Source organism: Aulonocara stuartgranti (assembly GCF_965226115.1).
Source record: "Aulonocara stuartgranti genome assembly, chromosome: 7".
NCBI lineage: Eukaryota > Metazoa > Chordata > Actinopteri > Cichliformes > Cichlidae > Aulonocara > Aulonocara stuartgranti.
In genome coordinates, this window is record NC_138945.1 from 1,908,642 (window position 1) to 1,934,359 (window position 25,718).

At 45.9% G+C, this 25,718-nt stretch overlaps 2 protein-coding genes across 2 annotated transcripts in view; one reads left to right on the forward strand and one right to left on the reverse strand.

Annotated features, from left to right (window-relative positions):
- Positions 1-25,718, forward strand: part of immp2l (inner mitochondrial membrane peptidase subunit 2) — a 223,240-nt gene that overhangs the window by 132,626 nt on the left and 64,896 nt on the right. The window lies entirely within an intron of this gene.
- On the reverse strand, positions 5,670-24,006 carry LOC309710554 (leucine-rich repeat neuronal protein 3-like). Its single transcript, XM_082540136.1, has 2 exons — positions 23,785-24,006; positions 5,670-8,631 (listed from the first exon to the last, which is right to left on the reverse strand). Exon 2 carries the CDS (start codon positions 8,265-8,267, stop codon positions 6,165-6,167), a length of 2,103 nt encoding a protein of 700 aa, XP_082396262.1. The 5' UTR covers positions 8,268-8,631; positions 23,785-24,006; the 3' UTR covers positions 5,670-6,164.

The following is a 25,718-nucleotide window of genomic DNA, read 5'->3' on the forward strand; positions in this document are numbered from 1 at the left end:
GCGACTCTCGAGTTTACAGAGAAAGTCTGAAAGAGAGCAAATATGCAGTGAGATGCAGTTCTCTGGGTGAAAATACCTCGCTGGTGTCAGAGGTCACAGAACAATAGACCGACTGCTTCGAGTGGCTCAAATAAGCACTCGTTACAACCAAAGTATGCAGAAGAGCGTCTGTGAACTTTGACGCTGATGAGCCACAGCAGCAGAAGACCACCAAAGGTGCTGCTGTCAGACAAGGATCATTTAAATAGACTCACCAGAACTGAACAGTGGAAGATGGAAACACGTTGCCTGGTCTGATGAGGCGCCATTTCTGCTGCAAAGGTCAGATGGTAGGGTCAGAGTTTGAATCCATGCTGCTGCACATCAACACTTCAGGTTGCTGCTGGTGTGATGGGTGGGGATATTTTCTTGGCATACTTTAGGCTAGGGATGCACCGATACCGATACTGGTATCGGTATCGGGGCCGATACTGTAAAATATGTTTGTACTCATACTCATAAAAGTTAACCGATACCATGAACCGATACCAACTTATTTCACTAATCAGAGGGTGGCTTGCCATTTCTGTTGTAGTTTTTTAGATTGGCCACTAGGGGGACATCCCGCACTAAACAGGCACAGGGTTAGACGAGTCAGACTGGCAGCTCCAGATAAAAAAAGAGAAACTGGAGGCTGCTGTAGCTAGGCTAAACAAAATGTCAGCAGTGTGGACCGCAACAACTTTAACTCAGGTTTTGGAAAAGCGATGGAAAATGTCAAGAGAAAATCCACGGGCAGTTAAAATAACGGAGGCTCTGACTCATTTTATCGCTCTGGATGACCAGCCAATGCCGGTCATGGAAAACATAGGATTGCATCGTCTTCTCAGCGTACTCGTACTCGAGCTGCGATATGAAATTCCCAAGCGCCCACACATCAGGGAGATAATGGTGCCAAAACTTTCTGAAGAGGTAAAGACAGCAGTGTGTGCGCGATGTCAGTCCTCGGTTTAACGGCACACTGATGATCCACGGGCAGATGAGTTTATTCGTCAACGCCAAATACTTTCGTTATTTTGTTTGTTTGTTTACAATATGGACACTCTGCAACAATTTAAAAGTTTATTTTATTCTCAAACCTAATTTGTATTTATTTTATTCCAAACAGAAGTGTTTATTTATTATTCCGAAAGCTCGAGACAGTGCCAATAGTTCAGTGATCTTTTGTTAAATTACAATGTGGAGACTCTGCAATAATTTAACAGAAGTGCTTGTTTTTCACTTGAAATTTTTTTGTGGTCATTTTTATTAAGATTAAATTTTTTATCGGCAGAGAATAAAATAAAACCTGTCTTCCAATTCATTGCATTTTTGTGTGTGTGTGTGTGTGTGTGTGTGTGTGTGTGTGTGGTAGAAGTATCGGTTTTTGTATTCTTTATCGGCAAGTACTCAGATCCAAGTATCGGTATCGTATCGGTTTGAAAAGATTGGTATCGTTGCATCCCTACTTTAGGCCTCTTAGTACCAACTGAGCATTGTTTAAACTCCACAGCCTCCCTGAGTGCTGTCTGTCCCTCTGTGGCCACAGCGTACCATCTTGTGTTGGCTGCTTCCAGATGAATAACACTTCATTAAGCTCGAATCCTCTCACACTGGAGAGGATTCTTGAACATGGCGACGAGTTCACTGCACCTTTTGATGTGCTGAACATCGGTCCAGGCTGGCGTACCCAATGAAGTGTTTCATGAATGCAAGTTTGTTTTTTTAGTTCAAGAGTAATACTCATAATAAACATGTTTATATTAGTTTTACTGATATATAAACCTTGTATGTGATGTTTGTAAAGGACCCTTTGGCATCACATTTAAACGCTCGGTGTAAGAATTACTAACGTGAAGGTTTGATGTTGTTAACCCGAGCCGCAGCAGCTCCTTGCTTAATTAAGAATACATTTTTTTAATCATCACCTTCAGTGGTGCCGGCTTTGTCAACACCAAAGTGCGTGTTGTGCATATCTGACCGACTTGCACTGTTTTACGCCCTGAGATGAGAACCAAACGAAGGGTCACTGTCACCAGTCGTTCTGCCATTAAGCCAAACACAGGAGCCGAGAGCGTTAGAGCAGCTCGCCGACGATCGCTGCAGGGCCGACCGTCGCCGGCAGCTCGCGCCGAGTCTGTGTGTGTGAAAGTGAAACTGTGTGTCCTGAGTCAGTATTTCCTGGAAAAGATTAAAAAAGGACGCCCACGGAGCCAAGAACAAAAACACAAGTCAGAGGTGGAGTCATTAATCAACTCAAATGGGTTCCTGCCGCTCTACTGTATATAACCTTGTCTTGTAAATGAGTGCTATCTGCTGCGGTTTATCAGCAGAGGTTAAGTGCACTTTCGCCATCTGCAACCTGCCATCACGAAGCAGCAATAAAAGCTCAGAAAGCTTCGTGCTCCAAGATCACCCAAAGTCAGCGATGTTGTTCGAGCCTAATGGGCCGATGAGCGGGAGAATAATTACTTAAAACCCAGGAGGTTCTACATGAGGGATGCTAGATAAATGTAAGGCTTTTTTTATTCGTACCCGAAGCAAAAAGCTGCAGGCCTGGCCTAAATACCAAATGTTTATAATGGGGTAATAATTCATGAGAAAAATGGTGTTGCTCTCTCGCCAAGTTTATTTTCCCCGCTAACACGGAGCGGAGAAATGGGACACTTTACAAACGGAAGTGTTGTAATGAGGTATTAGCTCACTTGTGCTAAGATCGTTAGATGTTTTTCATGGATTATTAGCTGAAAATGAAACGGGGGGTGGGTAAACGCTGGTAATGTAATCGTATATAATGGCTGCAGATATGATTCTGCTGGGACTAAACGTGCAGTCAGAGCTCATTAAGCTCGGCGGCCGGGCTTGTTTTTCCTGGTCTCGTTGTATTTGCAGCGTTTCTCTCTCGCTTTGAACATCTGATCGTCTCTACGACATCGACTCGTGTCGCGCCCTCGCCAACGCCGCCTTTGTTTCATTCGCCAAACTGCAGGATCTCTGAGGTGAATGCTTCAGCGTAACTGTGTTTTTCGAATATCTACAGGGATCCACGATGTAAACATTTTTTTAATTATGAGCAATAGGAACTAAAAAGTGCTGCCGCAGACTTTCACACGGTGATTATCAGGATTTTTAAACTTCGATTTAAAAAATAGTCTTTATTTAAAAATCTCTCCATCCGTCCTCTTCCATCCATATCAGGAGCCGATCCCAGCTGGGCGAGGGGCGTCCGCCCTGGATAGATTAAAATGTTGAATTTTTACTTCATGTTCATGGTGTATATTGTTTATTGTGATATATACTGTTACTATAGATAAAGATCTAGTACCTTATCCCTTCGGCCAGCCTTTTCCTTAGAATAAACTGGGGTAAAATAAAGAACCCGGCGATCACCAGAGGATGATTCTGAATGTTTCTCATTTCTCTCCATTACTTGAGCTTTGCCATGAGGGCAAAATTTCCATTTGACACAAAACTAATATAATCTAGTGAGGAGATTTTTTGAAGTTCACTGAGCACATTTAGACTTTCCACACGATGCACCTTATTATTCTGAATGCAGCACAAGCTGTAGGCGAGGATCAGAATCCGGCCAGCATGTAAAATATTTCAAAGGAAAAAGCATTTTCTGTGATGCCCTGACATCCTTGAATGTTACCGCACTTCAGAGCAACTTTCCAAAGAGGATAAATGAATAATTTGATTGCAGTGACATGTACTGAGCATGTGGCTGCTCCTCATTGGCCAAACGTTTAGATTCTGCTGGCCACGTGACATTTTTTCTACTGGTCTGAATCAAGTTTCAGTTTAGTAGCGTTGCTGAAACGGAAAAGTACCACGAAACTGCTCAAGTCGGGTCCATTGATGTTAGAGTCAGCTAAAGCATTCCCAGTGCTAGTGTGGTTTTCTGCCGTTCTACTGGTTTGTGTGGAGTCCTGGTTTCAGTGTCACTGGGACGTGAGGATTTAATTTAACCTGCCAGCTGGGCTGGGTGCTGTGTGCGAAGCTATTCTTGTTCCAAGATGTTCCCTCTGGATCTGCCACAACATATTGTGCACACACCCTCAGCAGTGAGCTATTACTCACTTGGAGCGTTTTCGTTTTCTTAGCGTGTATTGGCATTTCTTTTTTATCTCTGACAGAGTTTAAAAACACCGAGACGCTTCCTTTTTTTATTTGGTTTGGTTGTGAGGATTATATGTTGACATATTGCTCCTCTCAGTGAGGAGTGAACCACAGCTGAACCCAGCAGGTGAGGGAGGAAACGAAAAGCTTCTAAATGACCTGTCAGCTCCTTTTTAAAAATCCTTCCTTTCTCCTGCAGCTGCTCTTTTAAATACCCAGAATACCTTTCCCCATGCTGCGCTGAAGCATGCAGCTATAATGCAGTGCTTCCCAAATGGTGCGCAGGTTCCAGGTGTGCTGCAGAATTCATCTGTGCATGCAGGAAGTAGTGGATCCATTTTTAATTTAGTATCAGTACCTTGCTCAAAAGGAAGCCAGTTCTGTATGCAGACAGTTGCCAGATGGTGGGAATTATTACAGCGTGACACATGAAAGGCTGTAACTGGTAGTGAGAGGGACATAATGTGTGAGTGGGAGGAGAAAAGCATAACTAACCACCAGCACGACCCACGAGTTGGAGAAGAACCTACAGAAACTGTTGTCTGTTAACGGCCTTCAGTGCGAGGCTGAAGAAGATGCTTCGTGCTGACATGTTTCCGAGCACGCTGAGGAAACACTTACAAACCCAAACATCACTTCTGAAAGAAACTTGGCTCACTCTGAAGAGTGCTGGAGCTGAGCCAGAGGCAGGTGCACCGCGTGGACTTTGTGAGAATGCCTCAGAGGCAAACCGTAGTAAAGGGTGCTTATTGCAACCATAAGTGTCATCGAACAGCGCAAAGAGTAACTGTGCAGGTGTGCATGAAATTAAACTTGTTGTGCAAACCCAGATCTGGTTTAAAGAGCACTGCCCGTCCTCCCCTTCGTCCTGTTTAGGACTGAAACTACTTTATCCAGGGTGCCTGATCTCGCCCCTCCTCTGCAGTCAGCGTTGAGCACTTTACAAACGAGCCCGATAGTTGCTGAGCTGTTCCTGCGACGGCGGCGGTATCTCTCCAGGGTCGTGCCGGGAACGGGCCGGCATGGGCGCCACGTTCTTGCTGACCTACTCACTACCTGCCTCTAATGGGTCATATTTTAGCTCCTGTGGCGGTGACAAATGGGCGCGCTCTAAAAGCCCTGTCCAAGGCGCTGAAACTCGGTTGATCTATGACTGAGTCCCGCTGATAAATGCCTCCTATCAGTTTGTGCATGACGCCGATTCATCACCGCGCCGAGGTTTGTTCTGGGAATCCATATTGGATTTTTAATGAAAGAGAATATAATGCAATTCAAAGTCAGTGGGTTTGCCAATGCCCTCGCACTTTACACACACAGTCATTAAGGTGCACACACACATGCTTACGCACAAACAAACCATCTCTCTTGTCGTGCTGTTGAGATTGCATTGCATTTCCCTAACAGCGTTAAAGAGTCTGCCTTGAAGGGCGATCCCTGTAATTGTGTTTGTCTCCTGCAGACCTCACACACAAACTACACAAACGTCATCCACACAAAGTGGTGTTTGAATTATTTCGTGCCAGCGCACACATGCTTTGTTTTTTTTGGTCTAAATTTCAAGAGAAAGATTGGAGTTATGACACTACACAGGTTTAATGAAAAATGTATTTCTTCATAAAATTGTTTACATTATAATCAGGTTTATTGTACACTAGGCTAACAAGTTTCTCTCTGCCATTATAAACTATCTTTGCTTAATGTAACACGGCAAAGAAAATGCTTTCTGCAGACGTCAAAGCTGCTTCGACAAGGTATTTAAGACAAGAAGAGTTCCTGTGCTGTGCTTTAGTCTGGCTGCACTGCATGAATGACCAGTAGCCGTGTGGATTATAGTCGCGATATCTGCCTGATTAAGCTATAATGACACGATTTCAGATAGAAAATAGTTTTTAGCCAGTTACGCAGGAGTATGATTTATCCGCTGCTGAAGTCCGCTCGTGGAAGGAGGGTTCGTAAACTGTCCAGTGTCCCTCACTCTGCATCCTCGCTTAATCCCAGAGCGCTGTTACATACAAGGACGCGTCTTACACAGAGTCATCCATTAAGTCTATTACAGTTGCCGTCACCTTGATCCCAGACGCACCAAACTCAAGGAAAGAAGAAGACGAGGAACGAGTGCTGGCAATCAGCAGCGCTTCGGCTTGGTCGGCCATTAATTTCCTGTAAAACACCTGGCTGTGCAGGGACGTGTAGACGACAGAGCAAGCCACAGCGACCACGATAAAACACGCAGCACAAGCAGCCATCGCCACAACGTCCCATTTGTGGGTCGTCTCCCTCGGGACTGCCGTCTCCTTTGTGGTCACATTGACGCAGTCCCTGCTGTATCCAGGCTGCGCTGACACCACCTCAACACAAACCTGGTAGCGAGTGGACGGCTGCAGCTGCTTGATGTGATACTCTTTGACATCAGCAGGAAGCCTGGCTGTAAATGGCATCGAGAGGCGGCGGCCCTCTGCTAAAATGGACCAGTTTAGTTGTGAAAGCAAAGAGCCTGTGCTTTCCCACGACACAATGACAGAATAGGACTGGACAGACATGATATATACATGTAAAAGTTGTTTCGAAGGCAGGGCAGTGTATCCGTTCACTGAAACGAGCACAGACTTTAGGTCTGCCCCGACGAGATTGTGGGCGACGCAGGTGTAAGAGCCAGCCTCCTGCTCCGTGGCATCGTAGATGTCGAAGGTTCCCTCTGGGTGCATGTAGTACTTATTGGAAATGCTGCCAGGTATGACCCTGACACCCGACGGTGTCACCCAGTAGATCTCGGGCTCTGGTTCTCCAAACGCCCGACAATGCAGTGACACTGAGCTCTCTTTGCTGATCTCAACTCGATCTGGGAGGCTCCCGGGTGAGATCAGGGGAAGGCAGATCTCCGTCATCTCCCTGAAGTGCACCTTTCGGACGTGCTGCCCTTGGTACTCTGGAGGTTCCACGCAGAACAGCGAGTCGGGCTCCATGAAGCGAACGGTGGTTCTGTTCGTGTTGACCCAGCGGATGACACAGTCACAGCGGATCGGGTTGCTGTGCAGGCTCACCTCTCGCAGGTTGGGCAGTGACTCCACGGTACTGCGATGAAGGCCGCTCAGGGAGTTGCTGTTGAGCATCAGAGTCTCCAGTCTGGGGAGCTTGTGGAAGGCCCGAGGGTGGATGTAGGACAGCCTGGGATTGTTTGTGGCCTCGATTTTTGTCAGTTCTGGCAGGTTGTTCAAGGCGAAACTGTCGATGGAGACCAGCTGAGGCATGCTGTTGATGCCGAGCTCTTTGAGGTGCAGCATGTCCATAAAATCACCTCTCTGGATTCTCTCAATCGGATTCTTATTCAAATCCAGAAACTTCAGGTTCTGAATTCTTGTCAGAGCTGCTCGGGGTACTCGATTAAGCAGGTTGTCAAAAAATGAGATGCTCTCCAAATTGTCGAGCCCGACCAGAGTGTCATCAGGAATTTCAGTCAAATTCATCCTGGCGAGCACAAGGCTTCGGAGGTTTGCCAAGGGCTTAAAGTTCATGTCTGACAGGTGAAGGATGGGATTTTCTCCCAGCATCAATATCTCCAGATTGGGGAGAGGCCTGAACCACTCGCTGTCGATGCTTGTCAGTCGATTGGAATTGAGATGGAGCCTCAGCAGCCTGCCCAGGCCCTGAAAAGCCCGGGAGCTAATGGAGAAAATCAGGTTGTGGTTGATGTAGAACTCCTGGAGGTTTGGGAGGGAAGCGAGGCAGCTGTCAGAAAGCTCCTGAACCCAGTTCTCCTCCATGTGGAGTGACAGCAGCTGGGGGAGAGACCCCAGACGAACATCGCTCACCGAGGAAATGTTATTCTGGGACAAGTCAATTTCAGTGATGTTGGCCAAGTAATCCAAACTTTTCTCCACATTAACAATGTTGTTCGTCTGCAGTAGCAGCACCTGTGTTTCTGAGGGGAGTCCCTGCGGTAGCGCCGACAGGCCCAAGTCATTACAGTCCACGGTGGTAGCCTCGGCGTAAATAGAGCTGGGAGAGAACCAGGGTCGTATTTCGCATCGACACAACGGGGGGCAACGAGCGGCCCCCTCGGAGGCCAGAACAAAAGCAGCGAGACACAGCTCAGCCAGCAAACAAGCCACAACTGCTGCCTCCTTCATCTTGGCCCCGTATTCCCTTCAGCCAGTAATTGGCCCTTATGGAGTCGGCTGTTAGCGGTGTTAACTTCACAAATAAAAGCTCATTTGTTACTCCAGCAAGACAGAGCGGATTTCTGCTGACGCCTGGTCCCCGAAGCTTTGGCCCCGTTGTCTTCCCACTCTTGGCAATGAGAGGCAACCTTTCAGCTCGGTGTGTGTCAGGTTGTCTCGCACGCTGTGATGTGTCAAGGTCGACGCGTCCTTCAGGGAGCGGCGCTGAGAAGCAGAAGGGCGGTGGAGGAGTGCTGAGGCTCTGGCTGGGGACGAATCACTCTGCCTTCCATCATTATTATCCTCCGTCGCTGTCACTGGTGGCAGTTTCCATCTGGGGAGACGGGAGAGAAAGAGAGACCGATATAAGACGCTGCTGTTGGGGAATGTTGAGAAACATTGCCTGGGATTACTACTTCAGAGTTACATCACAGTTTCTCTGTTAAGATGCAGTAACGTGGGTGGCTATTAGACAAACCCCAACTTTCAGTGAGGTGACCCGACCGCTGTTATTATGTATATTTTTGGATAAGTTTGAATGAGCACATTTCCACAGCTGAAGGGTGAAAGGCAGACAGGATGAAGTTTTTAATTTTCTGTCAAACATGGAGCTCTGAGATGATGCTTAAAAATGTTAATTCAAGAGGCAAAACAAGTCCTCGCTTCTTTCCCCTGTGTTGTAATTAACAGATTCTCGCCGCCCCCTGAACCGCTCCTCTGCTGTGAACAATGCAGCTGCGCACACTTATCAAATCACCCACACACAAAAACACAGCAGCTGCAGCTGATGCGCACAACCTCGAGGTGTTGTAGACCCACCACAACTATCTGTCGTGCAAGCTTGCCTGCGCCGCTTTCTGCCTAATTCATGAGACGCTGAATCAACGTTGTCGGTACAGGTGACAGGTCTGCAGCGAGCTTTGCCTATGTCGACTGCACGTATTGATGCTTTGATTAATTTGTGACCTTGAGTGCAGAAGCCACAGTCGAGTGTACAACAGTAGATGAAGCTGTCAGCGTGAGCTCGAGCAGCCGGCTGCTGATGAGGACGAGCTATGGCACTTCATGCATATATTAGCTTGTTTGTGGCGCTCTGTGCGTTCAGGTTTGCAGAACTGAACGTTGCTCTGTCACTTATTCTCGTTCCTCGTTTCTTTATCGTGTGCTCTTTTAGAAACCTTAAGTACTGTTCTGCACGATGGCTTTGATGCCTCCTAAAAATCAAGTTTCTAAACTAAACACTAAATTCTGTTACATCTGCATGTCTGGGGCTGATGTTAACATACACCCGTTTTTATTAAAACTATTGTTTGTTTGTTTTTTATTATTGTTTGTTTAAATTCCCAAATCCAAAAAGCTGCAAAAACAGAGACGTGGTCAAAAAGTTTCCATCTACATCCTGTCAGATGGCCCCGCCCCTCCCTGAGCCTGGTGCTGCCCGAGGTTTCATCCAGTTAAAAGAGAGTTTTTCTGTTCCACTGTCGCCAAAGTGCTTGTTCACTGGGGGTCGCTGGCTTGGATTGATTGTTGGGATTTTCTCACCACATTTCACTATATAGTGTCTTGAGGATTGAATGTTTTCCAAAATTGCAAAGCCTAGTGGGAGGCAACCAAAAGACCAGATGTAAAGCAGGTCAAATAAATAGGTACATATTTTACGGTAATGTTATTTTTTAAAGTCATAAACGACCACTTGCAGTACCTTCACAGCCCACACGGGGCCTGCACTGGGAGCCGGTGACGTAGAGGCGTCGGGGCCAAACGCTGACATAATCGTATCGAAGTTACTTTGTATGAAAACAAAAGTTAACTTAAACTCAAAGCTCCCACTTCAGTTCAGCAGGAGAAGGCACTGGTGCAGAGTGACTGTTTATGTTGTCAAACATGAATGAAAACTAATCTGAAAATTCAAATCATGACTTTAATAATCCTGAATGTTACTGACAGATGAAGCAGGGAAGTGTTCCCGTGCAGCCATCAGGGTGGAGCTTCTCTGCCTGCATCCGTCTGTGTGCAGCAGCTCGCTCGGCTGAGCTGACAACGTTGGAACGAATGAATGTGCCGATCAAGCACGTTCATTCAACGTGTAATTAGGCTGTATTGGACACTTATATTTGGACCGTCTGCCTTACGAGGCTCACTTCAAACTGCGATCATTCCTCGCTCGTCTCCGCTCATTAAAGCGCTCGCGGGCGTCCATCGCCCAGACAGCGAGCTGCTGTGCTGTATCTAACCTTACAGGATTATGTAAATGCCTCTTCACAGACATGGAAACAACAGCGCCGTGTATAGTATTTAGGTAACGACAGAACCGAGCTCTCTGCTAATGAAGCAAGCGTGGTAGGAATGTTAAACGGACGGTTTAATAGTGGATGTTTTCTCTTTCGGCTGGAGAGCGCGCTCTTGGGAGACGCCGCCGTACGCTGATTTAATTTCTCCTGTTTACCTCGGCAGTGCTCGCACACTCATTTCCCTCTTATTACTTAACTCTAAAAGCCCGTAGGGGCTTCTTTCATTTCCCCTTCCTGCACAAACACAGTTACATCAAATGGAGATCAGAGTGGTGCCGCTTTTCATCATGTGACAGTTTAAACGCCGTGATTGTTTTAGTTTTTATTGAAAGAGGAAGTGATGGAGATTCACTGTCCACTCTTTATGCAGTCACGTGTTTAAGGCGTCACTAATTTCACTGCTGTTAAAGTGTGAAGGCCTGCTCACTTACACACTTGCACCAATCGCTGTTTAAAGTAATCCTTCTTGATCTGTGGGTTTATTGTTTCAGCCCCGCCCCCTTTGAAGCCAGCTTGATTGGTTGTCTCAGTAACCATCTGAAGCAGAGCCTCCAGAGACGTTTTCAGTTTTCAGATTTAAAGTATGGACAAAGACTAAAACAGGATATTGTTTGTTTGCTTCACTTTGATTTGTTCACAGTAGAATTTCACAGTTTTATTCTTTCATATCTATTTTTTCTCCACAGCTGGTGTTTGTGTTCAGTTCAGTTTAGTTTTGGCACACGGTGATAATCGTAGAGACGCCCAGTACAGAGTGATTGAACCTGAGTGTTTATAACAGTCTGAAGCTTCACCATCACCACTGGATCACTGTACATACACAGTACATATACATACACAGTACATATACATACACAGTACATATACAGTATAAATGCTGTACAAAGTATTTGACCCCTTCCTACTTTCTTTTTTGCATAGTTGTCGCACTTATCATATCAGACAAAAATGCCCAGAGCAAATAAAAATAAGTTTTTCAGTGTTTTCAGAGCCCTGACTTTCTCACACAGGGCAGGTTTGCGTAGTTTTGGTATATTAATAAATGAAAACATCACTAAAATCTGCATTTTGATGCTGATTTTATTTGTAATTTCCACCAGGTAAATTTAGGGAAATGAATCAAACTTTTAGTGACTCACAGTCTCAATAAAACCATCTGTCTCATGAGCTAAGACTGCTACTAAATTAACAATATTTCCTCTGCATTTCTGTTTTATTTTAGTTTTCCAAATTCCCCAAATCATTTGTTAACCACAGTAACCTTGGTCTGAACCACCCTACCAAGTGCTGCCAGTGCAGAAATAACTGGGAGGTGGATTTATACTGGAAAGAGAAACCATGTGCGGGGACACGATTGTTATTTAGGTCAGTTTCATAATAGTTTGATATTGTTGTCACTAATCATACGTGCATATAAACTCAGAGGTTCACCAAACCTTTGTGAGATACTTGTTTTTAATATTCGACATCTTTGGTAAATAAAGGAAATTCTTCCTTTGAATTCTGGAATAAAGAATCTTTTTGTGGACGAGTGTAACTGCTGTATTGATAAATTCAGTCACCTGTAGCTCTACACAGTTAATGGCACGACTAATGTTTCTCGTCCCGGGTTGAATCTTTCATTAAAGAGGAGTTTTCTGCTGCGACGGGCCTTTCGCAGTTTCTCCAACATGTTTAGCTGACGTGCAGGATCACTGCCCGCTGCACAGAAATGTCACGACCTCAGAAATTAGAGATTGTACTCTCCCCATTACTTTTCTTTGCCGGGAATAGAAGCGATTGCTGCTGAGCGCACGGCGCGATCCGGCTGCAGGACCTATTCCGGCTCACTCTTTGCCAGGGCAGCACTTAGGGAGAAAGACCCTCCCACTGTTGATAAAAGTATTTAGTAATGCATTATACGACCTGCATACAGACGTGGGAGCTGCTCTGTTTAACCCGGTGGGACTGCAGGCCTGGCCACTTTTTTTAAGTGCTGAGTATTGACATTTGGCGAATGGATTAAAGCAGCTCGAATGTGAAATATTTATGCATTTCTTATACAGCGGGGGGAGAAGCCAGGGGCCACAGCTCTTAGGGCTCCTCCGTCCTAATGTGGCAGACGTTTCATAAAGTGGTCCCAGTTCCCCATGTTTTATTCAGGACTCGCTGATACACACGGCTATCCGCAGCTCGCTGCTAACACCCTCCTCTGAGCTGCTGCTCCTGGAAATGTCTTAATTACATCTTTGGAGATAGATGTGAAAGCAAAAAACAAACTGACAGCCCACTGATTACACTGAATTTGTTTCTGCTGGTGGAACCTGATCGTAGTGGTGATGGTGACAAACTGCTCACCCAGAGGTTGACGTGCAACTTCCTGGCAACACGAATGCACAAGGTTGCCTGCTGAGAGGCAACCTGTCTCCAAACAGTCTGCCACCGATTGCTGACAGTTTAGCTTAAATGTTGCAATCAGTCAGAAGATAGCAGCTTACCACCTGTTCCTGTGTTCCTGGACCCAGTCGCTGAAGCATTAAAGCCATAATGTCTACTTTAAAGGGGTTCATTGCACACGGTTGTGTTGCAGCCTCCAGCCACTCTTTTTCCTCTGTGTAGCGTAAACCAACCAACAAACGGCAGAAAATCAAACGTCTGAAAAAGTATTTAAGGTGGTGGATGAACCGCATCAAAGCCCAGTACAAGATGAAAAATACATTTTTGGAAATGTAACTCGTGCAAAGCTACTCTAGGAAAGTCCAAAAATAAGAAGAACATGCCAAAGCAACAGGTGGCGATATGATTCTAACCGTGTAGAAATTGGCCAATCAGAAGCCTAGGAGCCTGGGAGGGAAAGAGTAAACAAAGATGGCGCGTAGAATCAGTCTTTCTAAGTGGAGCGACAGTAACTGCGTGTCTACATGGAAGTGTGTAAAACCTGCAGATAGCCTCTATCCGCCTTTGTTGAAATTCATCTCATGTAAACTTTAACGGCGTGTACGTGTGGACCGCATGCACAGACAAGGCTGCGTTTTTGGACTTGGCCTGAAACAGACAGAAAAGGAGCTCGTCATCATCTAATGTTAGCTAACAGGCTATGCTGTTGTTGCCATGCAGATATTTTGGGATATTAAATTTCTGTTACTGCTGCAACAGTAAATTCTTACTGCTCAGGATCTGCAGACACTTCCTCACAGTGAAACAGACATGTGAACGATGCATGGAGCTGCAGCTGCGTCACAGCATCGGTTTTCACAAACGCCTGATTGCAGATGTTGCTGCCAACAGCGGCACATCCAGTTTTTAGGTTTAGGGAGCCGTTACTTTTGCACGGTCACGATGGCCGCCTCGCTGATGAGAACGTGAAGCGTGGACATCTGAACATAAACATGACAAATGTGAACAGAGTGGAGCGAGCAGTGAGAATAAATAGGACAAATAAACAAGCGCTGACTCGTTCTTCGAATAAATGTTGCTGTGAAAGTGTCCAAAACACGAGGTGCACAATCATATAAATGAGTCTGTGTTTGCAGAATAAACTGTTTGCTTTCAAGTTTCTAATTAACACTTTTATTCACGGCACCGATGCACCCGGCCTTTCTTTTCTATAGATTGCACATAAATAACTCTCCTCCCTGCAGACAGATAATCACCGTCAGATTCTCTCTCATCTTTATTAGCTGCTGTGTTTTCAGTCAGCTGCTTTGTCTCCACTCTGCAGGCGTCTGTCCTTGAGACCCTGGGCTAACACAAATGCCTTTAAGCAAAATGCTGAACACCCACCGGCTCTCTGTTTGCTGACCTCTGACCTCCCCGTGGGAGGGAGAAAACTACTGCAGTGTAAGAAAACCCCGTGAAATAAGCTCATCTGCTTTTTCCTTTCAAGGACATCTCATGCAGCAGACCTCGGTGTAAGCAGACGGTGACAGATTTATGATTTCTGCTGATTTATCACAGTTAATCGTCGTATTATCACAAACAGATTTACCCACTTCATAAATTGATAGCAGACTGCGTCTCGTTGCCACTTTAACGCCGTCTCCATGCACCAATGTGGCTTTGGAGACGGCGGCTCAGTGCGCGTGGTCGCAGACCCGGTCCTCGTCGAGTCAGCCATTTTTCAAATCAGACAAAGTAACAAGTGCTGATGTCACAACACCATCACCCCGGTAACGAAGGCCCAGCAGCTGCTGCACTTCCTCCGTCTCCTGAGGAAGAGTAACCTGGACCAGGACCTGCTGCTGGCCTTCTACAGCTCCTCGGTGGAGAGCGTGCTCTCCTCCTGCCTGATGTTTGTACTCAGGGGCCACGACTGAGAGCAGGAAGGCTGCACAGAAGGTCATTAACACCACCCAAAACACTGGCTGTGCCCCCCTGGAGGCCATCACCACATCCTCCTGTCTCAGGTAAACCAGGGCCATGACAGGTGACCCCTCACACCCTGCCCACCAACTGTTTGAGCCACTGCCCTCTGGTGGGCGCCTCTGGTCTTCCACACCTCCAGACTCACCAGCAGTATTCCAGCATTTCTGGGCCAAATACGATGAGTTTGATTTAGAGATACAATGACTGCAACGCTGCAAAGGGACAGAAGGTGGAGCCTTCTCATTTTTTGTTGCGTTAGAGTGGAGAAATTTACGCTGGTGGAGATTCTGCACATTTGATGAACAGTTGTATGAGACCTGACATGTTAGCTTGATGTCTAGGACTAAGACTAAAGGACGACTCACAAACACACTCAGGGAGCTCTCTGGGGTTCAAGCCGTCACCCCTCCTTTCACTGCCTGACACCAAAGCCAACGAGCCGGGGATGAACCTGCTGCATTTAGAGGCAAAAAACTAAAGACGACAAGTTCGTAAAGTTTCCCGAGAAACTTCAAGATGTACAGAGTGCAGCGAGAATTTCAGGGAGGGAAACACTCATCAGTTTTGAGGACAGTTGATCCTGGATGAGTCTTTATGGATCTTTCAGGACTTCTGCTTAGTCCATAGTCGGTTGTGGTAGATTTGATCACAGCAGCAGAAACGATGTGGAAATGCTAACCAAGGAGAACCTCCAGGACTGTTTCCAGCCGAGGTCTCTGGAACGTTCTGCCAATGCACACCATGACCATGACTATGCTGTTGGCATTTTCCTCCTTTAGACGATTTGTACCCGAAAACAAAACCAGGGGTTTCAAATCCTCAGAGCTAAAGAGGTAGCACCTGAACATGCTGGAAAAGTGCATCCATGTCTCCACCGTCACAGCACTCACCTCGCCTGAGAGCCACCCCATTGTCATCCCAGGCAGGTGATTGGCTAATCGTCCTTTCCTCACCCTACTCTTTTTGCACTGTGAATCACTCAAAGAAAGGACTCGACTTTCAATAAAAGCATCTTTGAGAGGCGAGCTGTCCAGAGACACGTGACGAATGATTACAGCAGGAAAAGCTGTTTCTCGTGGCACCCGAGTTCACCTTTGAAGACGGATTTTGTTTCTGGGAAATAAAACACTCCGTGCTTCGTGTAGTAAAAGCGATGTTTTTTCCTGTGCTTTCTGCCGAGCGGCTCCTGTTCTAATAAACCTTAAGATCGTTAATGATAGAACGTCTATTTAAAAAGCTGCTGATCCTACTGCGTAGTTACGTCTCTATGTGATGGTGAGGCAATCTGGACGTATATAAAAGCAGCACACACTGTATACACGGGCGCACACAGACTCAGGTTGCTGTGTTGGATCTTCCATCTGTGCTGTTTGTTCTGGGATAGCTCTGTTTTTCTTGATCTTCCCTCTGCAAAGAAATCTCTGTTTGGTCTCCTCTGGTTCAGCAATTTCAGACATTAAATGGTGTTGACAGGAAGTGGCCGGTCATATTCGGGCCCATCTGTTAAGTGATGGATTAACTGGTGTAGCTGGGAGGTGTGGAGCTGTTCTATGTGGTTAGGATTCATTAGACCAACGTTGTTTTTTAAGGCATTGTATATTATTATTGTCTTGTTCCTTGAGACATTTTAAGTGCTGTTAATCAGCCAGATGAAAATAATGCTAACAGTAGCAGCACTGCTCTTGGCTTGCTTGTCTCCAGTACTACCTTATACACTCTGATAGGGTTTGCTGGTATTATCAACATGTTTTTAACCTAAAACCATCATCTTTTCTCAAATCTAACAAACAGCAAGCAAAAAAAGAAGCCCTTAAGTGCCAGAAAATGCAGTACCTCTAATGTCCACTAGAGGCTCCAACAGTGACAGTCCCCATAAACTCTGATGTCCAGCAGAAATAATCCTGTTTACAGCCACAGAGAGGCAAATGCTGCCATTAAGGCCTGAAAGCGTGTGAGAGCCATCTTTTATATACAAAGATAATAATAATGTCCTCATCAAAAGTCCTGAAGAGGAAGGTATTGTCACAACTCCAGCGATACAGGACAGTCCGGTGCAAATTTATGAATTTCCAGCATCTAGGACAGAAAAGTTACTGGAAGGACGTCATGACATCAGCCCCTGCTTTGTGATCTGTGCTTTGAAGAAAGAAAGAAAGAAAGAAAGAAGGAAACTCCATCCAGCAGCGAGTGACCAATGGTGGAGCCAATAAAGGTGCTCTACTAATGCAATAAAAATAAAAACTTTAGCAAGAGAAGCTCTGAAATCCTTAAAACAACTGCATAAAAAGCTGGAGTGTGTACTTCTGCACACATTTAGTCTCTTGAGCTTCGTGGATGTCTTAAAACAAAGTCTGAATGCCTGTATTCTGTTGCCTTCATGCACGGGACAGTCATTCAAACCCGAGACCGTTGTTAGGGTAATGTGACACATACAGCGGCGTCGCTTCATCTTTTTTTCTTTACCTGACATGAGTCAGCGCTGCGGTAATCCTGTGCAATTCACATTGATTTATATCAAATTAAGGATGGTCCTAACAGTGACAAAGAAACGACCTCAAAAAGCAGCAGACTGTCAGAGTTCTGGACTTTGGGGATCATTTAGAGCCTTTCTGTTAATTATTGTCATGTTTCTGAGTTTATTTGGTTTATCCTCACAGCGGCTGCTTCCTGTGTTTTGTCTCTACTTTAACTTCTCGCTCTGACTGATTGGGTTAATTGTCTCCCCGTGTGTTTTGTTTTTTTTTCCCGGAAGTAAAGCTGAGTTTGGAGTTCACTCCCCATCTCCGGAGTCCAAACGCCACCTGCCGCACAGCAATATGATTCCCAAAGTTTAGTTTCTTACGTGGGAACAAGAGCGACTCGATTAGAGAAACAAAACTAAATGTCACTACATGATCCATTTTAATTATGCTTTTTGTCATTTCCATAAACAGAAATGGTAACATTTGTTGCCCAGTTAAAAAATACGGTGAAATAAATTCACACTGAAAATTCCTTCAGTTGAATCCTTGGACTGTGTTTTTACAGACATGTTAGTGCACTGTCCTCTAGCTCCGGCTGCAGCGGTATTAATACTCCCACACTTGTTTTTCTCTTCTAAAGATTTATAAAAGTCCTCAAATCTGTACAGAAATTCTGGAAATTCTTAGTTACATAAAACCTTTTTGTCGTAGGAAATGTGCAGTAGCACTCTCTGCTATCCTGAAAACTTGATCGGTCCTGTAAGAGGATTCTGTAAAAGACTGAAAACTGAATGAAACTTCGTCGTTTGGATCAGAAGACTCGTTTTCGATCAGCCTGCAGCTTCGCTCCGATCGACCCGACTCATTATCAGCAGCTCGGGTTAGCAGCAGACAGCGAGACACGAGCAGAACAGTGTGTACCGGTTTCCTGTATTTCCTCTTTTTACTTTAATTGATTTCTGTGGGTGTTATTGGCACGAGACGGGGAAGACGACGTCGCCAAAACATCCAGATAAGATCCGAATTCCCGCATTAAATCCCCCGTTCCCTCCCTTCTTTCTCTCCTCCCTCCGTTTGCCATTGATTTACGATTAAACCCATCCCAAGCGAGGCTCGTCCGCCCATTTATCCGCTCCCCCTCCTTCTGCACAAGCTCCTTGTTAGCATCACCAACATTAGAATTCACACTTAGCCTCCACTCCCACGAGTCGCACTTCTCTCTTTAATCAGCAGCCAGTCTTGCTGTTAATTACCCTCACAGTCACATGCATGTGGAGCACGTAAACACAGGCGGGTTAACAGCCTGACCTCTGTTTGTCAGCTGACGACGGTACATGTGTAAAGCTAACCATCTCCTGTGTGTTCAGTGCGGAGGAGGCAGCAGCAGATGGGTTCTTATATCGACTCTGACAGGTCGCTAGATACAAAGCTGATGGTGCTGCACTACATTTCAGACTGTTTCATGTGTGGCTCGATGCTGGCGGATGGTGGGCAGGGCCGTGGGCTGCGGATGCCCGGGAAGATCGAGCAAATACTAAAGCAGAATGTTGGCGAGCGGCGTGAAACTGTTGATTCTACTCGCAAACGCTGCACAGCAGAACCTGTTCTAATCGCCCTGCCGTGAACTTTAACCTCTGCCACGCTGACCGAGGCTTGTGCACGCTCCTGGGTTTGGGGTACATTTGCTGGGACGTCCAGTCCCGGGAATACTGGTGACTGTCTTCACGTGGGAATAATCTTTCCCACTGGAATTGTTTGGATTCATATCATTTTTTCAGTATTTTAGGAATAAAATCAGTCAATAAATCAGGCGGTGCTAGATGAATGATAGATGAGCAAACCTCTCAGTCCAAACCTCCAGAACACAACCAGGAATAAAACTGGAAACTATGGTTTTCTCCATTTATGTGACACGTTGAACTTTTCCAGCTCAGAAATCTGAACGATGGATAAAGCCGGGTTCGAAATTCCTTTTGATTTGGAGTCAAAGGTTTTTACAGAGGGGCTTCTGGGTATTTTGATCATTTCATGAAATCCATGAAGTCCATTTCCTCCATGCGTCTGTCTGAGTCAGGCTCGGAGCGATGTAGGAACAAACGTTTAAACCTCCAGAATGCCGACAGGAAGAAATCACGTGGACCTTATTGTTCACCTCCCCACGTGGGAAAAATTAGTTTCGGTTATGGTGACACGTTTCCGTCAAACATTTTACACGCTGATCCTTTTTATTATTTAATAAATCAGAAAATGTTCTCAAGAAGACGTCGGGCAATTTTCCCGTGTTTCAGGAGTGAAACGCTCCGCAGATCTGTGTGATTTATGATTCCCTCGAGCCCGGAATAAAAGTGAAAAGTTTGGTGGGTGTCAGCGGTGCTGAAGTGGAGATTTGTGGCCTCTAACGTTATGGTTGTAAATTACAGACATTTTTATTGCAAAACACATGTTAGTGGTGAAAATCCATCAACTAACATCACCATGAAACTTCCCCAGCTGATGCATAAAGACTGGTGTGTCTACATGTGCAGAAATACTCATTCTGTAACAGCATATGTGCTCATCTTGGTCATTAGTGAGCTATGAAGTAATAATGAAGCCAGGAAATGATGTGTGCATGCTTTAACGTGTCAGGTAGCTGAAGGTCGCGGGTCATCTTCATCTACCTGAGATGCTCTGAGTGCTGATTACACCCCGTCCACCGCCCTGACCTCCTCGCCTGCTCTGGCCTCGACTTTGAAGCGCAGAATCAGCAGATGTGAACGGGCTCCAGCTTCAGCAGCAGCTTACTTCACGTTTGATGCTGGAGTGAGTCTTTGACAACGATGGGCCGGGAAGCCACAGTGATGCTGCTTTGTTTCCCTGAGGAGAATTCTGGAATATCACCAGTAAAGACAAAACGACTCTAAAGTAATTTTTTGGCATCTCGTCGTCGACGGGAGGCTCGGCAGAGGAGATTACGTCTCTCGGAAACATCTCCCCCTCGTTGTGTTTTGTCTCTTGGCGTGAACGCGTACGAGGAAACTTCGCTTTATTGTCCGCTCTCAGCACCACGGTGTCTCCGTTTCTGTTCAGCTCAGCGCTTCATTTTTGAAACAACCTCCAAACAATGAGCCCGATTTCCAGCATGGGGAGAAGAATCAAGCAAACATGATTAGCGCTGATTTGTGTTGGGCAAGTTTTATTCCGCAGCAATATCCTGATGTATTAACCGATGCAGACATGTTGATTTTCCTGGCGGCGCTGCGTACTGCACAAGTGGTTTAGTATAGATAGTATAAGAGGCCCAAATCCATTTATGAACACGGCCACAATGAGAGAGGGCCAAGAATACATCATGATTCATGTGACAAATGAGTTTCTATCACCATTTGTTACAGACTGCATTTGTTTTTCGGGAAAAGTCCCCCTCAAGCATCGATCTGAGAAATGGAGTTTCCAAAAAATGATGAATCTCATACAAAGTTTCAGGCAGAGCTGCAGCAAACGCTACTCTCCTACACCTGAGAAAGATGCTAATATCTGCCAGACACGTTGAAATGCAAAGAAATGCATAGAAGAAAACAAGCAGCAGCTTAACTTTCAACTTTTTCTTCCAGCTGAATTTAATTCTGCCAAAAACAAAAGAAGCAGCTGAGTGTAGAATTACGCCGAGCGGCCGTGGCCCACTCAGACCTTTAATCACAGCTCTGATTAACACACCAAACTAAGATGAAGTGTTTTCTTCTCTGTGATTTATGTTGATTTTCTTGTTAACAGCTTTCCTTTTGACACCAGCAGGAAGCTTTAATTTCAGTTCGGGGGCTTTATTGTATTAGTTGTGACTTTTTTTGAGCCTACATATGTTTTTATAAATATTAATTATATTATAAAACAGCAGAAAATATTTGATTTATCGACCCCAAACACATGTAGTAACATGAGGGAGCTCTAGTGGGCAGCAGACTCCACTTTGACAATCACCAGAGACCTGAGAACCGGGATGTCCCCCACGGGTTTTAGACGTCTCACTGTCGCAGTTTTAGCCGCGGCCATGTTGGCGTTTTAGAGCTCGAGATGACCATATTTGGTATCATTTGGCTTGGCTACACAGCTGCATCCACAAACTGTATCACACAGGCACAGATACCTGCTGAGTGCTAGAATCTCAAAACTGGAGCTCCGCCTTCCTGTATGGTCTGTTGCTACAGTAACCTCATAGCAGCCACATTATTGGTCACATGATGTCATTAAAAGGCTCCAACAGCACAAACGCCATCAAGGCGTCCAGTTCAGGGGCTAGCCGAGGTGAACCCTAGCAGCTAGCAGCTGTACACCTGTAAGCCAAAGAAGCCACGCCCCCCAGCGAGCTTTGACCATATGTAGCCCCGTTATCTACAAAACATCTAAACTTCTTCTTGAAGGTCTCCTGGACGTCCGTGTGGGACTTTCTCTTTATTTATTGATTTGAATAAAACACTAATAATAGAACAGTGACGTTCTCGTGCAGTAATGTGATTCACTGCTTTAGCCTCTGGTGGCCGTTAGAAGAACTGCAGTTTTTGGCACCTTTTAAATTTTGCTTCTTTTTGTTCTTTTTTCTGAATGAACACGGTCCTGCGGAGCTGGAGCCAAAGAACAGCACATTTCCAGCAAGCCAATCGGCAAAGTGGTGCAAATGTAGATAATGAGTGTTCGTATGTGCGCTGTGTAACCGCTCAACTGGAGTTGCATGGGTCGTTCAACCTGCAGGAAACTGAGTTGCTGTGTAATGGTTTCATGCTGTTCATTCCCACACGTGAAGTCTTAAATACGCATTTTAAGTACGTGCGCGCCGTCCACTAGATGGAGCTCGGTTTAAGCTGCAGCTCTGGATACGTGAAAGCTTAGATGATGTTTATCATTATTGTGACCCGGTTTACTGGAAGGTTTTTTATTGTTTCTGTGAGATGTCGTTTAAACACATGGATATAGAGTTCAGCACTTCGTAATTATCCTTTTGTTACTGGTTAGACTTAAGCGTATTTAAAGTAATAATTATGATTCCTAATGAGTCTGTGATCAATTTGCATGTTTGATGGACAAACTGAATGTTAATGCCTAAAATCCAGATTAACTGTCGGTGCTTTCAGAGAATGAGAGGATGGGACTTTATCCCATCAGGAAAAGAGAGAAGACAACATGTAGTTTGTGCTGTGAAGCTGGGGATTCCCGTAATGATAAGAGTGCAATAAGTCCCCACAGAATAATTAACTCTGAGCTGCGTGGCTCCCTTAAAACATGTGATTGTGATAAATGGGTCCAAACGTGCTTGTGTTTGTCCTCCTCCTCCTCACACAGGGACGGAGTCTCCGGTTTAAAAGACCTGCTGTCATTATTTAATTAGGAGGATTATTCCAAAGTGACTTAGCACTGTTATTGTCAATTAAATCAAAATAATAGGCTATTTTGCTCATGCAGTCTAATCAGTCCAAATGTGCTGCGAACCCTCTGAGAAATCACGCCATGAAAATTGAGGATGAACGTTGACGTATCAGTCTTGGAGCTCCGGAGAGGGCTGCGTCTTTAAAGTGTCCACGGCCGACGCTCCGAGCCTGACGCTGCTGCATGTTGACGTGAGGAAACTGAGCTTCGGCGTACTTGACCCCTGTTTAGCCGGGCAGGGGGGAGAAGTGCTGATTTCAGTCTGAGCACTTAAAGACGCCTCCGTGCACTGCTGCTTATTATGAAGGAGGCTTAAATACAGCGGGAGTGAGGACGGAGGGGAGGCAGAGAGGGGCTGAGGTTCTGGCAGATTAGGCAGGCGGTGGTGGAGATCACCCCACAGCCAATCCTGTGACCCCTCTTTCTCTCCTGACTCACGTCGCCACACCGCACGCTGGCATCGGCCGCCAGTCCACGGCGGCTCTGACGAGAGCCGACGAAGCCCGGGACGCTTTCGCCTCATTGGGAAGTGTCCCGGCGGCTCGGTTTCCTGAGGGGACGGTTGTAGCTTTCGCGTGTTATTACGAGTCTTTCCTGCTTCTCGTCACTTTGAAAAGACACAAAGCTCCCCCGCACCCGCCCTTCCCTTTATCCAGGCTTGTTGCACACTCTGCCTTTCTCTGACTTCAGGGATGAACCTGTGGAGTGACACTGACAACACCGTGTCCCCTCACGCTCCACTGCAAGACACCAAAGTGACAAAACGCGAATAGCGACTAAAGTGACGAGGCGTCCTCGCACCCCTCCGGAACGAGAGAGAAAAAAATGCCCCAGCCCTGTTTTCCTATTCCCCTCAGCTGTCAGAACCGCAGGCTGAGTCGCCACAGCGCTCAAGGACTACCGCAGTCCTGACAACGCACACACACAAACACACAATCACACGAGTACACGGACACATTCCCGAAAAACCACACACAGCAATCAAACACTCACCAACAGAAAGTAGGAGCTGCATCCATCACATCCCGTGCACCGCGCAACAGCAGATGGACGGCAGGTATTCCTGGCATGGTTGCAGCGCCGCGGAGTGTGTGTGTGTCAGTGTGTGTGTGTGTGTGTTTTATTTAAGGCATGCAGTGCTGCATTTTAACATCCAGCAGAAGCAGCTATTTTCTTGTTTTCCTCGAGCATCTCCAAGAACAAACGTCTTCTCTCTTTGGCTCTCCACAGCGACAGAGATGTGGAGAGAGGAGGGAGGGGGGGCGAGCGAGAGACACTCATACAGAGAGAGAGAGAGAGAGAGAGAGAGAGAGAGATCAGGAATTAAATAGAGAGAGAGCAACAGAGAGACACTGAGAATGAGTGATCCTTCCTCTCCTCTGCTGTTGGAGAGGAGATCATCCATCACTCTATTACACACACACTCCATGAATGCGCACACACACACACACACACACACACACTCCAGCTCCCCTGGGAACTGCCAATGAGTGTTCGCCTTTGAAGCTGTGGATGAATCTGATTGGTTTAGCAAGCTGCCTGTCAGTCATGATCCCCTGTATCCCCACGGCAACGGAGAGGAGGTGGTGATGGAAAGGGGGTTTGGGGTGGAGTGGGTGGGTAGGAGGAATTAGAGACAGAATCTGTGGAAGAGAAGGATGGACGACAGGGTGAGCTGGTGAGGAGGAGAAAAAGATGGAAGATGATGAAAAGTAGAGACCAGAGGAGGAACAGGTGGAAGAACAGGCATGAAGGAGGAGGAAGGTGAAGCACCGTCAGCCTGCCTGGGAGGGGTCATAGTGCAAGTCACAAAGGTCCAACAGGCACAGGCGAGGGTAATTCACAGACTGTATATAAAAGATGGGCATTGCACCAAGTCTGAAGAGTTTAGCTTCTCTGGAAGTGCTTTACACCTGCATTCCTTCTTATGACCAGCAGGGGGCGGCTCCTCCGATTGCACAAAGAAGTCTGACTGCATAAAAGTTGAACCTCAGCTCAGTCGATCTGGGGCCTGATGATCTTATGGCCTCATTAAACATTTCAACTCTTATTGAATACAACCTGTCCATCCATCACAGGTGGAGCGGAAATGCCCAGACATCCCTCACAGTCGCAACCAATCCACATCTGAAAGTTCAGCAGCTCCAGACAAACGACTGCAGAGATGTGGGGAAAGCGATTTGGTTCGAGGACTCGTGTTTCACAAGATTCTTTAAATGTGGCCTGGAAATGTTGAGGAGATCCAGTTTGTCAGTCATGCTGCAGTGTGCATTTCACCTGCACCGTTTGGCTCCACCTTAAAGGGTTGAGGATCACAGCTGTGCAAAAAGTTAATAAGTGGTCATCTTTATAGTAAACCTTTCCCTCTTCCATGTCCAAAGGACACGAAGGTTACTAAATGCTTAGATGCAAATGACGTAACTCATAAACTACTAGAGACTTGGCATCGGTGCCACATGGTGGTCCGACTACCCGTTTAAATCGATCATGCAAAACATTTCACCTGCACGGCTCATTTCCAACAAACAGTTATTTAATTCAATTCAGTGTTATTTGCACAGCGCCAAATCACAACAACAGTCGCCACAAGGTGCTTTATATTGTAAGGTCGACCCTCCAATAATACATACAGAGAAAAACCCAACAATCATATGACCCTCTATGAGCAAGCACTTTGGCGACAGTGGGAAGGAAAAACTCCCTTTTAACAGGAAGAAACCTCCGGGAGAACCAGGCTCAGGGAGGGGCGGGGCCATCTGCTGTGACCGCTTTGGGCAGAGAGGTCTTTACATGCTCTATATTTGGTACTGTTGCAGAATTGCATTTTTTAAAATGAGTTTTATTTTGATATCCATCCTTTGCTGTTATTGAATAACACCAAGAATATCCAGTTCATTCATTGATTGTACTATTTTTTTGCCACATAG

What these genes read in the sequence shown, in the direction of transcription:
- LOC309710554 (XM_082540136.1), bottom strand. Translation starts at nt 8,267, where the DNA reads ATGAAGGAGGCAGCAGTTGTGGCTTGTTTGCTGGCTGAGCTGTGTCTC.